This window comes from Rutilus rutilus (genome assembly GCF_951802725.1).
Source record: "Rutilus rutilus genome assembly, chromosome: 3".
NCBI classification, from domain to species: Eukaryota; Metazoa; Chordata; class Actinopteri; order Cypriniformes; family Leuciscidae; genus Rutilus; species Rutilus rutilus.
The window spans coordinates 50732985-50745100 of NC_140211.1; the positions used below are offsets into that span (position 1 = coordinate 50732985).

Sequence of the window (12116 nt, forward strand, 5' to 3'; positions counted from 1 at the left end):
TTTGAGTCTCTTTTCTGGTTTGTTTTGAATGAATTAGAGTGGTGGACACAGAAATTTTGACGATGGGTCCTGTCTCGACATTTTGACTCGTTTAGAATCGCCTTTGACCACTTCAGAGTGGCTGGCTACGTGCATGCACAAACATGTCCTTAAAACAACCCTTAACGTTCGTTTTCAAAACTGTGCAACTCAAAGAGTGGTTAGTGATGTTCGTTGATGTTCCAAAACAAGTAGCGTAGCGAAATACAGTTTCTGTCGTGTTTTATTTGGCATTTTGTAAAATCCCATTGATTTCTGTTAGAGGACTCATTGCTCGTTGATATTACTGCGCTTCAGACTCAAATATCGAGCGGAAGTTTATACGCGGTTGTGAGGTATCTAAAAAAATATTTCCACTATAGCAAATAACACGGATTGATATCATACATTGCGCCGATATATTTGTTTTTAATCATCAACGAACACCACTAACCACTCGGTGAGTTGCACAGTTTTGAAAACCAACGTTAAGGGTTGTTTTAAGGACATGTTCATGCATGCCCGTAGCCAGCCACATTTTGAAGCGGTCAAAGGCGATTCTAAACGAGTCAAAAAGTCGAAACAGGACCCATCGTCAAAATTTCTGTGTCCACCACTCTAGTTCATCCAAAACAAACCAGAAAAGAGACTCAAAGTGCTAAATACCGGAATTATACTTTAACACCATCACTTCTGCACGATCACTGTCTACGAGACACGCTTACGCCTTGAAGTGGAGCCTGTTCGTCGAGTGGTGTTCCTCTCACAGAGAGGGTCCCTGAAGATGTTCAATTAGTGTCGTACTTTCCTTCCTGCAGCACGGGTTGGAGTGAAGGCTGTCTCCCTCCACCCTCAAAGTTTATGCTGTTGCTATTTCCACATATCACGACCCCATAGGAGGTAAGTTAGTTAGGAAGCAATGACCAGGTCGTCAGGTTCATTAGGGGGGCAATACGGTTAAATCCTCCTCGACCTCCCTCCATACCCTCTTGGGACCTTATTCTGGTGCTTCAGAACACTCCCTTCGAGCCTTTGCAGTCAGCAGACTTAAAATTATGTGTCGGGCCACGACCCCCATGTGGTACTGATACCCCGGCCTGGCTATGTGCCCAAGGTTCCTATCACTCCCTTCAGGAACCAGGTGGCAAACCTGCAAGTGCTGCCCTCGGAGAAGGCAGACACAGCCCTGGCTTTGCTCTGTCCCGTCCGTGCTCTGCGACGGTACGTAAAAAGAACTCAAAGCTTCAGGACCTCAGACTAGCTTTTTGTCTGTTACGGAGGCCAGCAGAAGGGAAAGGCTGTCTCCAAGCAGAGGATGGCCCACTGGATAGTGGATACGAAGCACCCAAACGTGCCTTGCGTGCTTAGGCTGCGAGCTCACTCAACAAGAAGTGTTGCATCCTCCTGGGCCCTGGCACGTGGCACCTTGCTAACAGATATTTGTAGAGCTGTGGGCTGGGGACACCCAACACATTCGCTAGGTTCTATAGCCTACGTGTTGAGCCGGTTACTTTTTACGTGTAGAGCCGGTTAATGTTGCGCTCATGTCTCCAGAGTGAAAAACCTGTTGAATCCTCCGTTACCCTCGGCACCCGGAGCGTCTGGCGCCAGGCCTATATCCCACTGAATCCTTGAGAACCAGGTCTAGGCTGGGGGCCATATGTGCGACCCTGCAGGGATCCCAATGTGCATTGGCTCATTTTAGTTACACTAGAAGTAGATTGGCCTCTCTCTCTCTCTCTCTCTCTCTCTCTCTCTCTCTCTATCTATATATATATATAATATTTTTGGTGCTGGAAAATTAGACTTTGTGTAAATCAGTCCTTGACTTTTACAAGGTAAGACAAAATAGAGACAGTGCAAGACAGTTCTCAAAAATTTCATTTTGTAGACTGATATAGCCTAAATAATATACTGACAATCAGTTGTAAATTTAATAGGTTTATTTAATAATAACAATATTAGCAAGTGTCAGTTGTGCAAGTTTCTCAACAATCTCTTCCACTTAATGCAATAAATAACCTGTTATATCTCAGACTAAATGCTTATAAGACCTTTGTGTATTAGTATAAAATGAGAGACAATTTATGTGCTGTTTACAGTTTTTAAGGGTTCTTGGGAAACCATTCAAACCCTTTTAAAAAGTGTACTTATAATATATTTTAATATATTTAAGAAGACCGTAAAATTAATGCAATGTTTTTTGGACACTTAAGTGGCTTTCGCACAGGTAGGAACTAACCAGTTCCCCGACAACAACAAAATATCACACTACAGTTAAAATTATAATCAAGAACTTTACATGTGCTTTAGTATGTTAGCCAACACATCAAAATAAGTGTACTTCTTTAAAACACAACAAGAATATTAAAACATAGATAATTATTTAAAATGTACAAGTAGAACTTTTAATTTGACATTACATTTTTAAGTGTGTTAAGAAACAGTCAAAAGTGTTCTCTCTTTAAGTAGGCTACAATTAGTTTAATTTACATTATCTGCAAGTACAGTTTTTTAAATGTAAATATTTTAAGATTTGAAGTGCACATTCAATACAGTTAAGCACACTTCTTTTTTCACAAGGGCAGATGCACATTTTGCAGAAACCGCACACATGCTCCCGCGCACACACACAAGTAAACGTGCAGCAGGATTAAAATCACAGAAGACGACTCACAGATGGAGAGACTGAAGACCAACGCAGAGGCAGAGAGCGAGGAGGATGGGGAGGGTGGGAGATGAGAAAAGAGGGCTGAGTGGAGGCAAAACAGAGGACGTATCAGAGACACAGGAAGACTAAATCTTACAGAAATCTGGATGCCTGATGGTTTAACTGAGGAATATGCAGAAGGCGGGAATGACAACGTGTGAAATAAAACCTGGCTGTTAGAGGTGCAAATCACTGCAGCAAACGTGCTTGCATCTTTAGCGTCGGAGTGCTGGGCTCTGGGGAGCGGGGAAGGGCTCTTCATAGAGGAGCATGACAGCCTGGCTCGGTGGTGTTGCTGCAGCGGGATGGACCGAGTCTCATTCATTTTAGGAGGAAATGCATAGGCCGTTGCAGCTCTCATCATAGCCTACACTATGCGCAGGGATCGCGAGCAAGCACATGGAATTGCGTGCCATCGTCAACAACACAGCAGAACTCTTCGTTCCCACAGCGACAGCACATCTAGCATTGATAACATTAGCCCGGGCAACTGCCAAGATATTAGGTAGCACTTGACTTTATCTGGGTTAAATTGTAGTTTTAGTCAAAGCTTTTCTTGTGCACTTTATCAAACAAGGACCTTCTACTCTGATATAGATTTAGCTGTTTTTTTCTTAACTTTACGATCATTTCATTTTTGACAGTAGCAGCTCTCAGGTTTAAGTATAATGTTTGCATATAATTTGGTAGATGATGGTCAGTGTATAGTTGTTTTTAGAGTTTATTGAAGTTTGTGGTTGGTATGGTGAGGAGAGCAGATGCTCTAACTGGATTGGCTGATGAAGGCCTCCTGGATACGACTGCTGAAACGAGCAACAGGAAACCGAGTCAAGAACAACATTGGCGTAAGAAGCTCTTAATCAACACTATTTGTGTTTTTGAGTGAGTTGTGCGTTTGAAAATTAACAGCGAAAGGATATGCTAGTATGATACTGAGTGAGTTATTGTCTGCATGTTCTTGAATGATAACAACACCCACATTTCACTTCTGACCTTGCTTGACATTAGGTTACCATGATTCGATGTTAACATAGTGTCTATTCAGTGTTAAGGTTTAATCTCTAAACAGTTCCTTGAATCTCTCTCTAAAGCCGAGTGCACGAAAGGGGGTAGAAATACATACAGAGATGCACACATTCTAATATGTTTTGTTATTATTACTAGCCTTATAAGTGTGCTTAATTGTATTGATTGTGCATGTGTAGTGTTCAACTGTACTTGCAGATAATATAATATTATTTATATAAAAAGCAACTTAAGTGTACTTAAAGAATACACTTACATTACTGTATCAGTCTGTACTGTATCACTTTCATCACTGTCATCAGTAATGCAAAAGCACGTTTATAAAAGCTACTTAAATGTCCTAATTTAACTAAGACCTAATCCTGGTTTGTGAAACCAGGCCTAAAAGTTTTATTTAAAGTTCATTTTTAAAAATTATGTTTTAAAAATCTTTTGTCATACTTATTTTGATGTGACTAACATACTAAAACAATCCAAAAATATAAAGATGTACTTAAGTCCTACTTAAGTATGTCAAAAAGCACTCTTAAAGGCACAATATGTAAGATTTTTGGATTAAAATATCCAAAAACCACTATACATTTAGTTGACTTGTGTACTTACATTATCCCAATTTTTTCCAAAAATGTTTAAATCCAGAGAAATACACAATTTTAACCAGTGTAACATCATTGCGTTGCTTGTCAGTGACCTCATATCCGCGTTACCTTCGATTTCCGGTTTTACTTTCCGGTTTTACTTCCGCTTTAATATATTATGTGTTTTATTAGACAGGTGAGCAACTGTTTGGATACCTTCATTGACAGAAAACTAATCCTTGTTATATAGCTCAACGCGGTTAGTCGTCTTGTTTATATCTCTTGTTTTTCTTGATTTACCATGAGTAACATGTTTGTACCATGCCTCAGAGACAACACTATTTTGTCAATCTGCTTGCAATCACATCATTCTCTATAGGGCACAGCTGATTGGTTCCTGCTGTATCAGTAGCCAATGAGCTCGCTGCTCAACCTTCAAATACTTGGTCAGCATTTGCTGTAGCAGTTGCAGCACGCTTTCAGAATTCCTCTGAAATTCAACATCTAAGATAAGTGAAGTCTTTCTTGTGCAATACCATGCATTATTGCATGGTCTGCCTTAATTACTTATGAAGTAACCATACACAAGGTTTAAAATCATGCGTCATGTTAACAGTCCTGTTTTAATGCTTAGAGTGAATTACTAAGCTAGCAGCTAGCGTATGTGCAATATTGCGTTTATGCAGCAGCAGCAGCAAGTGGACAATGCAGTTGCTATGAGGATACAGTGACAAAGCATTGCTGGCAATTTAACTGACTTGTTTGGTTTCGTATTCGCATATTTCAATGGACCTTATAGCAGTTCTAGTACTTTTGTTCAGCAGCAGCGTATAGTTAATTCAGATTGCAATGTTAGCAAATATTATTTATCAACAGCACGCTAGCAATGTTGCGATAAAGTAATAAAACACTGTAGTGTCTTAAAGGAGTAGTTCACTTTCAAATGAAAATTAGCCCATCATTTACTCACCCTCAAGCCATCCTAGATGTGTATGACTTTCTTCTTTCAGACGAATACAGTTGGAGTTATATTAAATAATATCCTGGCTCTTCCAAGCTTGATAATGGCAGTGAATTGCAACCAACAGTATGAAGCTCAAAAAAGTGAATCCATCCATCATAAACAAGCTCCACACGGCTCCTGGAGACTAAGTAATAAAGGCCTTCTGAAGCAAAGCGATGAGTTTGTGTAAGAAAAATATAAAAAAATTGTTGAGATTCATACGCCGATTCTTGTTGTCTGTGTGTGTCTGGCTGATATAGAAGTTCACAACGTTTCAAGCATAAACTGTTTTCAAAATCCTTCATATTTTCTGGTTGTCAAAACACAGATTGATCTCATTCTGTAGAATCACAGTGATGCCATACTCAAAAATACAAAGCATCACCCATATAAATACGTTAGACTATAAATGAGATCAGTTTATCAGGCCACTAGATGATGGTTGTGATCATTAACAAACAGCCATTGTCATCTGATCCCGTTTTCTTTCAGCTCTTTTTTGCCATAGCAAATGTATTTTATAGACACAGCTACAGCAGCCAAAGAAAAACTAATGTTCAAAAGTCAAGGGTCAAGAGCCCAACTGAAGCAAACACTGATCACCATCATGGTAACATCAAATGAAACAATAAAATGACATCTAAACCTCTGTCACTTTTTAATCAGAACTTCTATAAACGTATGACAGAAATAAGGTCAATCTGGTTAGTAATAAGTTAAGCTGGTAATGCTGTTTGTGGAGTTGTTTAATCTTCCTCTGCTGAGATCTTCAGAGATATAATGCCTTCTTTTATCTGCAGTTGATTTAAACTTTTCTCTGTTCTTCAGTGATTCTGCTTGTTAACAGCAGGTGTTCATCATTGTCTAAATTAACTCACTTATTTTTATTCACTCAGTCAAGTGGACTATATTGGTGAACTAATGTAGGGAATAGTAAATGAAGGTATATGGTGTGTGATTTGGAACACAGCCTCTGAGTGTCGACTTTGAGGGGTGTTAATCCACAGTATATTGCTGTAGGCTACTTTCTCGAAAATGACAAATATCACCCAGAATGCATTGTTTTCTACGGTATATTGGTGTTTTAATGGAAAACAGCATGTTACTGTCAGAATTTGGCCCTTTTTTACAAAAATTGTTTTTACAGTGTAGGCATGTAGCTAACACCACACTTGTAGGGCTGCTCGATTATGGCAAAAATCATAATCACGATTATTTTGCTCAATATTGATATGTCAGTGAAATATCACAATTATCAAAATTTCAAAAACTAATACTGGGTTAATGTAAGTAAAAAGTCCTCAAAACAGTTACAGAAGAGATGTAAACGCTCAGCAGTACAATAAGAACAAAGAAACTGAATTTGTTCTGTTGTATTTTTTGTCGTTTTTCTAATTAAATAAAATAAATAATTATTTAGGTTTTTCAGGAAAATATCCTAACAGTGGTATTCAGATAAGTAATACCAAACAAAAGAAATTGAATGAAGTAATCAAATGGAAAATAACGCTGTTGTATACATTAAATATAGACTAATCCTTATTAAAACGAGAGTTTATTCATTCAAGAGCAGTGAGTGATTTTATCTTTGTCTTTTGTTGTTTGATTAGCAATAATGACTGCAACTGATTTATTAGGCTGCTGTCACTTTAAGAGCTGCACAGATCCAATATACTGATACAAACGTGCTCTTTCTCAGTGTTTACATTACCTTGAAACATAACCGACTGTGTTTACGAGGATACTTGCCAAAATGGCATTTTGATGTATTTGTGTATAGGCTATTTGACCGTTTAGGCGTGTGCCTAAACCCCACAGTATACTTTGCTTACATGCGTTCTGCCCTGTCTCGGAGCACGCACTCTGGAGGCCGCCTAGGGAACAGCATCTCTTTTGCGGCTTAATATGCTTTTAATAACACTGTTTAATATCAACACGTCTCGCAGTTTAGCAACAGTAGACTGCATTTAACAACACTCACTTATTTGGCAGATTTGGATGTATTGGCTGCTGCACAATAATCGTTTCACATATTGGGGAGGAGTTTAGGATTAATCGCATAGCCCTAACTGGTAGATCACTAGGGACACCCCTCTTAAAAAAACAAAGTGAAAAAAACCACACCTTAAATGCACATCATGGCAGCCAACTTGTCTAACGGCTAGATCTGCTTGGGGGGATACCAAGACCAAGCACATGCCCCATTTCTTATACTCAAATAAAACTAATGCAGAGTTCACACTGCACGATTTTCAAAAGAAAGAATTGCCGACAACTTCTGTCTGGTCCGCAATCTACGTTCCACAACCAAACACACGCGAGAAGAGATAAGGAAATAATGCAAGATCACGCGTGAGACTGAAGTTGTTATTAAAAATGATAGCATGCAGGAAGATTGCGATCCAAATTGTCTGTGAGCTGATTTGCAGGAAAAGGAGAAAAAGAAAAACAGATTGGGGAGACGAGGGGAGCAAGTGTGTTCAAAGAGAGTTGTGGTTAAAAATTGTGGTCTGTAACTCCTCCCCAAATATCCCGCTGTCCTGTATTGCTCTCATTGGCTGTAGGTCATCGCCCATGTCGTTTTCAGTCAGAACTCTTTCACAGACCCTTTTTTTTTTTGTGAGAGAAAATCGAGTGTGAACTCGGCATAAAGGGCACACATAGCTACGGCTCTTCGGAAAAGTGGCTTTACATGTGTTTTACATAATAATAATGTCTTACACGCTCACAGCAGCGTGTCGTGTACGTATTGGCAGTGGCAAGTCCTGTACTCGCTCTGCAGCAGCAGATCTATTTTCGCCAAGAAAACATATCGACCATGCCAAACACTCAAGAGATCTGTCATGACAGAAATGTATTTCTTTTTTTAGCAGGGTATATCTTTCTTTCTAATTATCCATGGCACATAAAAATGTGCTCAGTAAGATTTTGTTTACTTTTAACTGGCTCTGTTTCATCCCAAACGGTCAATGGTTTTGGACTTTATACTGACACACATGGCCCTTGATGCATTAAGTTTGATAAACTTCTGCTGAAGCTGTTTGTTTATGTTTTGTTTCAATGGAAACCAAAACTGTTGGTTACCAGCATTCTTTTATTCATGAAAAATAAATCTCTCTGCTCTTGCCATAGGGTTCTGCGGACTCATACACTAGTCGGCCATCGGACTCAGATGTGTCTCTGGAGGAAGATAAAGAGACCTTACGCAGAGAAGCTGAGAGACAGGCTCAGACTCAGCTCGAAAAGGCCAAGGTCTGGCTGCATGTTTTACTCACTTACTGTGACTGAATCAATGTCTGATTAACTGGCAGTTTGATAAGGGTTTGTCAAGTCTGTTGTTCTGCCTAATCTGTAGCTGTATTCAGAATATCATATTACTCATGCTATATCTTTAGTAGTAGGGATTTTCAAATTACTGGCATCGACCAGGGGCCGATCTATATTATATTAAGACTAGTTTGACCAACTAGCAGTTCGAAAAGAGGTAATCCGTCTTACTTTTCCGATTTAAACTGGACCAATCTACCTTTTTAAGTAAATGACTTTAAAAAGTCTTAAACCAGTCTTAAAGAAAAAAACAGTCTTAAAGAAAAAAACAGTCTTAAAACCAGTCTTAAAGAAAAAATTAGATGACTAACTTTTAAGACTAATTTAAGCTGTTTATGCAACCAGCCATGTGCGATAAGTATTTCTGTTTGGCCGAAGTTTTGGAAGCAGCTTTTATTTTAACAGCTACAGGACTTTTATTTTGACAGCTACAGGACTTTTATTTTAACAGCGCTGAGAACGCAGTACTTGATGTCAAGATAAATTGTCATATTCTTGTCATATGTCACTGTGGACTGTACAATTTGCATTACCTGGTCTTTGCTTTGAGAAAGTATGATTATCAGTGCTGCACTAAAGTGTATACTTCCTTATTATTCATTTTAACTATTTATTTATTTGTGAAAAGTACTATAATACTAAACTGATAAGAATGTAAACGTGTACCTTGAAATGCAATGTAAGTCGCTTTGGATAAAAGCGTCTGCCAAATGCATAAATGTAAATGTAATGGGATTACAGAATCAAGAAGTTGCTGAAACATAAATCGGTTTATTTTACAATTTTTAAATTGTAAAATTTTAAAGTTTAAATTCAATTTTCCATATTGATTCAAAAACTTGAGGGTTTGTCTGCACATTGAATGCCATCTTCTAAAGCTTGATTTAGCCTGAAGCCTGAAAGCTTCATCTCAAGGCAATACATGAAATCTCACTACAGTAGTCTTTCCAATCTATTTTTATTCTTCTGTCTATTTAATCTTGTTATTGTCACTCTCTTTTTTTACCTCTAGGGGAGGTAGCTATTTTTAGTGCTTGGCATCAATCAGATTTGATCATTTATTTATGCAGAATACTCACATTAATATTGAAATAAAGCCAGATGGCAGTAAAATATTCAGACAGAAGAAATTCTTCACTGACCATGTTTCTTGAAATATCTGCATCTGCTCTCTCACACACACGCATAGACAAATCAATCCTTAAAGGAATAGTACACCCACATTTATTTTTCTTTATCATAAAGAGAAATGCTCCAAAAAGAGCAAAACATCACAATATATTCCAAGACTTCTAAAGCCATCCTCCAAAAAAACATAATAAACATTAAGATTATAGAGGTATAACATTAATGTGGACAGCATACCTCTTTTTTTTTCTTCTTTTTTTGGAAATGTACAGTACCAGCCAAAAGTGATTTTATTAAGATTGAGAATGATTTCTGAAAGATCATGTGACACTGAAGACTGGAGTAATGATGCTGAAAATTCAGCTTTGACAATTGTAAATTGATTACAATTTCAAATATTCAAATAGAAAACAGTTATTTTAAATTGTTATAATACAGTATATCACAATATTGCTGTTTTTACTGTATTTTCATTCAAATAAATGCAGCCTTGGTTGAAATCTCTAGCTTTGTTATCTTGCTAAATCTGAATGTTTTCTGATATTCTGGAGAGGCAGTTGAAATTAGTAAATTGTTGTCAAATGTCTTTTTGGATAATGAATGAAAGCGTATAGCTTGTACACACAAGGTTACAATCACTATGTCTGATCAATACTGCATGTATAATGGAAAATTGTGTTACATAAGAGGCGGACAGTGGCCTGTGAAAGCAAAACAGGGATTTAAAAATGAACAGACAACTGCACACTATTTAAAAATATATTTATATATATAATTTAAAGCTCTATAATAAATATTACACATTGCATAATTTTGCATTTTTATTATAAAATAAAGGTGAAAGGCAGCTCAAAATAAAGGAAAGCTAAAAGGAGCTTTGTCTTGACAGATCATGGAGACTCATGAAGTGCATGTAAGCACACCATCCCCACTGCCATTAAAGGACACCGTGTCCTCTGTTTGTCATACCCATAATTCATTGTGTGTGCAGTGCAGACCGTCTTGTGTCCATATTGATTTTGCCCTCTAGTACATGCTCCTGCTTTTTCCCTGCGTTTTAAAAACATTGAAAAATCCCCCTCCCCAAAGAACACAAAATTAGAATTGTTTTAACCCCCATCTCGGAAAAACTTCATTCAGCAAGATTGTGGCTATTGCATTTGCTGTGCAGGTTTCTAAGTGGAAAAAAACTAATAAACAATCATTAAAGTGTAAGTTACCTGTAAGTTAAAGCTGATCTATTGAGTCAATTTGTAGGTGTGTCAGCAGAGAAAAGAGATGTTATGCTTTGACGGAGAATTCACTTTAAGACATACTATACACCTTTTGCATAAATCAGAGCAAGCATTTCTCATCTTTGGCCACCACCATGTTTTTTTAAATCATTATCATTGCATGTTACTTTTCGGGACCTGCATGTGCCAAACCATGATACAGAGACATTAATTCAGTACAAGCAGAAGAAGGGCAAACAAGTCACTCAGTAAATTTCCACAGTCCATCTGAGCTCTGGTGTGCACTTAATGTTGTCCATTGCTCTACCTCATCAACATCATCAACTGCATATAATGCAAAAATGTGTTTCCTCCTCCTGTGGAGAAAGAGACGTTAGACTGACAGTTCCTTCTGTTTGTTTTGCTGCCCCCCTGGCAGTGGCATCTGCAGCTTGGTTTTCCTTGGATTCAGGCGAGTCGTCCTTTGAGTGTCCTGTTACTTTGATAACAGCTCCTTCTGCAAGGGAGAGCACATGAATCCATTAGTTAAATGACCTGCTGTTGGTGACAGATAGGAAGTCCAGCAATAGTTAACAATCCTCTGAGTTTCCATACGGGTCTGAAATCATACATCACTTTATATAAATATCTACTGTACACATTGACCATTTTTCCTTAAACAAACTGCAGGGCTCGTGTCAAAATGACAAGTTCTGCAACTTGAGACCTTCCGCCTGAAAGAGAACCACAGTCAACAGTTTCACCATGCTCATTTACAAGCACCCAGCCTGTGAAGCGTGTTCACTGCTCATGAAAGCTGGACCCATCAGCAAACAGTTTCATGGCATTGGGTAGTGGCTCAGTGTTTAGAGGGCTCTTGGTGACATGTTCAGTTAGTTTAAGGAAGTTAAGTCAATTTGTATCTCCACATTTTCGCTCAAAAGAGTGGCTTCCCACTTGGCCCGTCTCTGAGAAGAGATTGAGCCTAGGCCTGTTTGTTAACAGTTTCAGGATCTGATGCCTGGTGTACCACCTTTTGGTCGGCCACTCTGCACAGTCACAAATCAACAAGCAGTGATGCTGTCCTGCCATTGAGGTAGGAATTGGGGTTG

General features: G+C 38.3%; 1 protein-coding gene across 5 annotated transcripts in view; it reads left to right on the forward strand.

Moving 5' to 3' along the window:
• Nucleotides 1-12116, forward strand: part of cacnb2a (calcium channel, voltage-dependent, beta 2a) — a 41785-nt gene that overhangs the window by 3698 nt on the left and 25971 nt on the right. For 2 of the 5 annotated variants that reach the window (XM_084404136.1, XM_084404140.1), the window contains exons 1-2: nt 3416-3573; nt 8468-8587. In XM_084404136.1, the coding sequence (XP_084260262.1) occupies nt 3508-3573; nt 8468-8587 (186 nt within the window). In that variant the 5' untranslated portion in view covers nt 3416-3507. Of the gene's footprint in view, nt 1-2735; nt 3574-8467; nt 8588-12116 lie in introns of those variants that run through there. The other 3 variants (XM_084404137.1, XM_084404139.1, XM_084404138.1) reach the window with 2 other exon arrangements.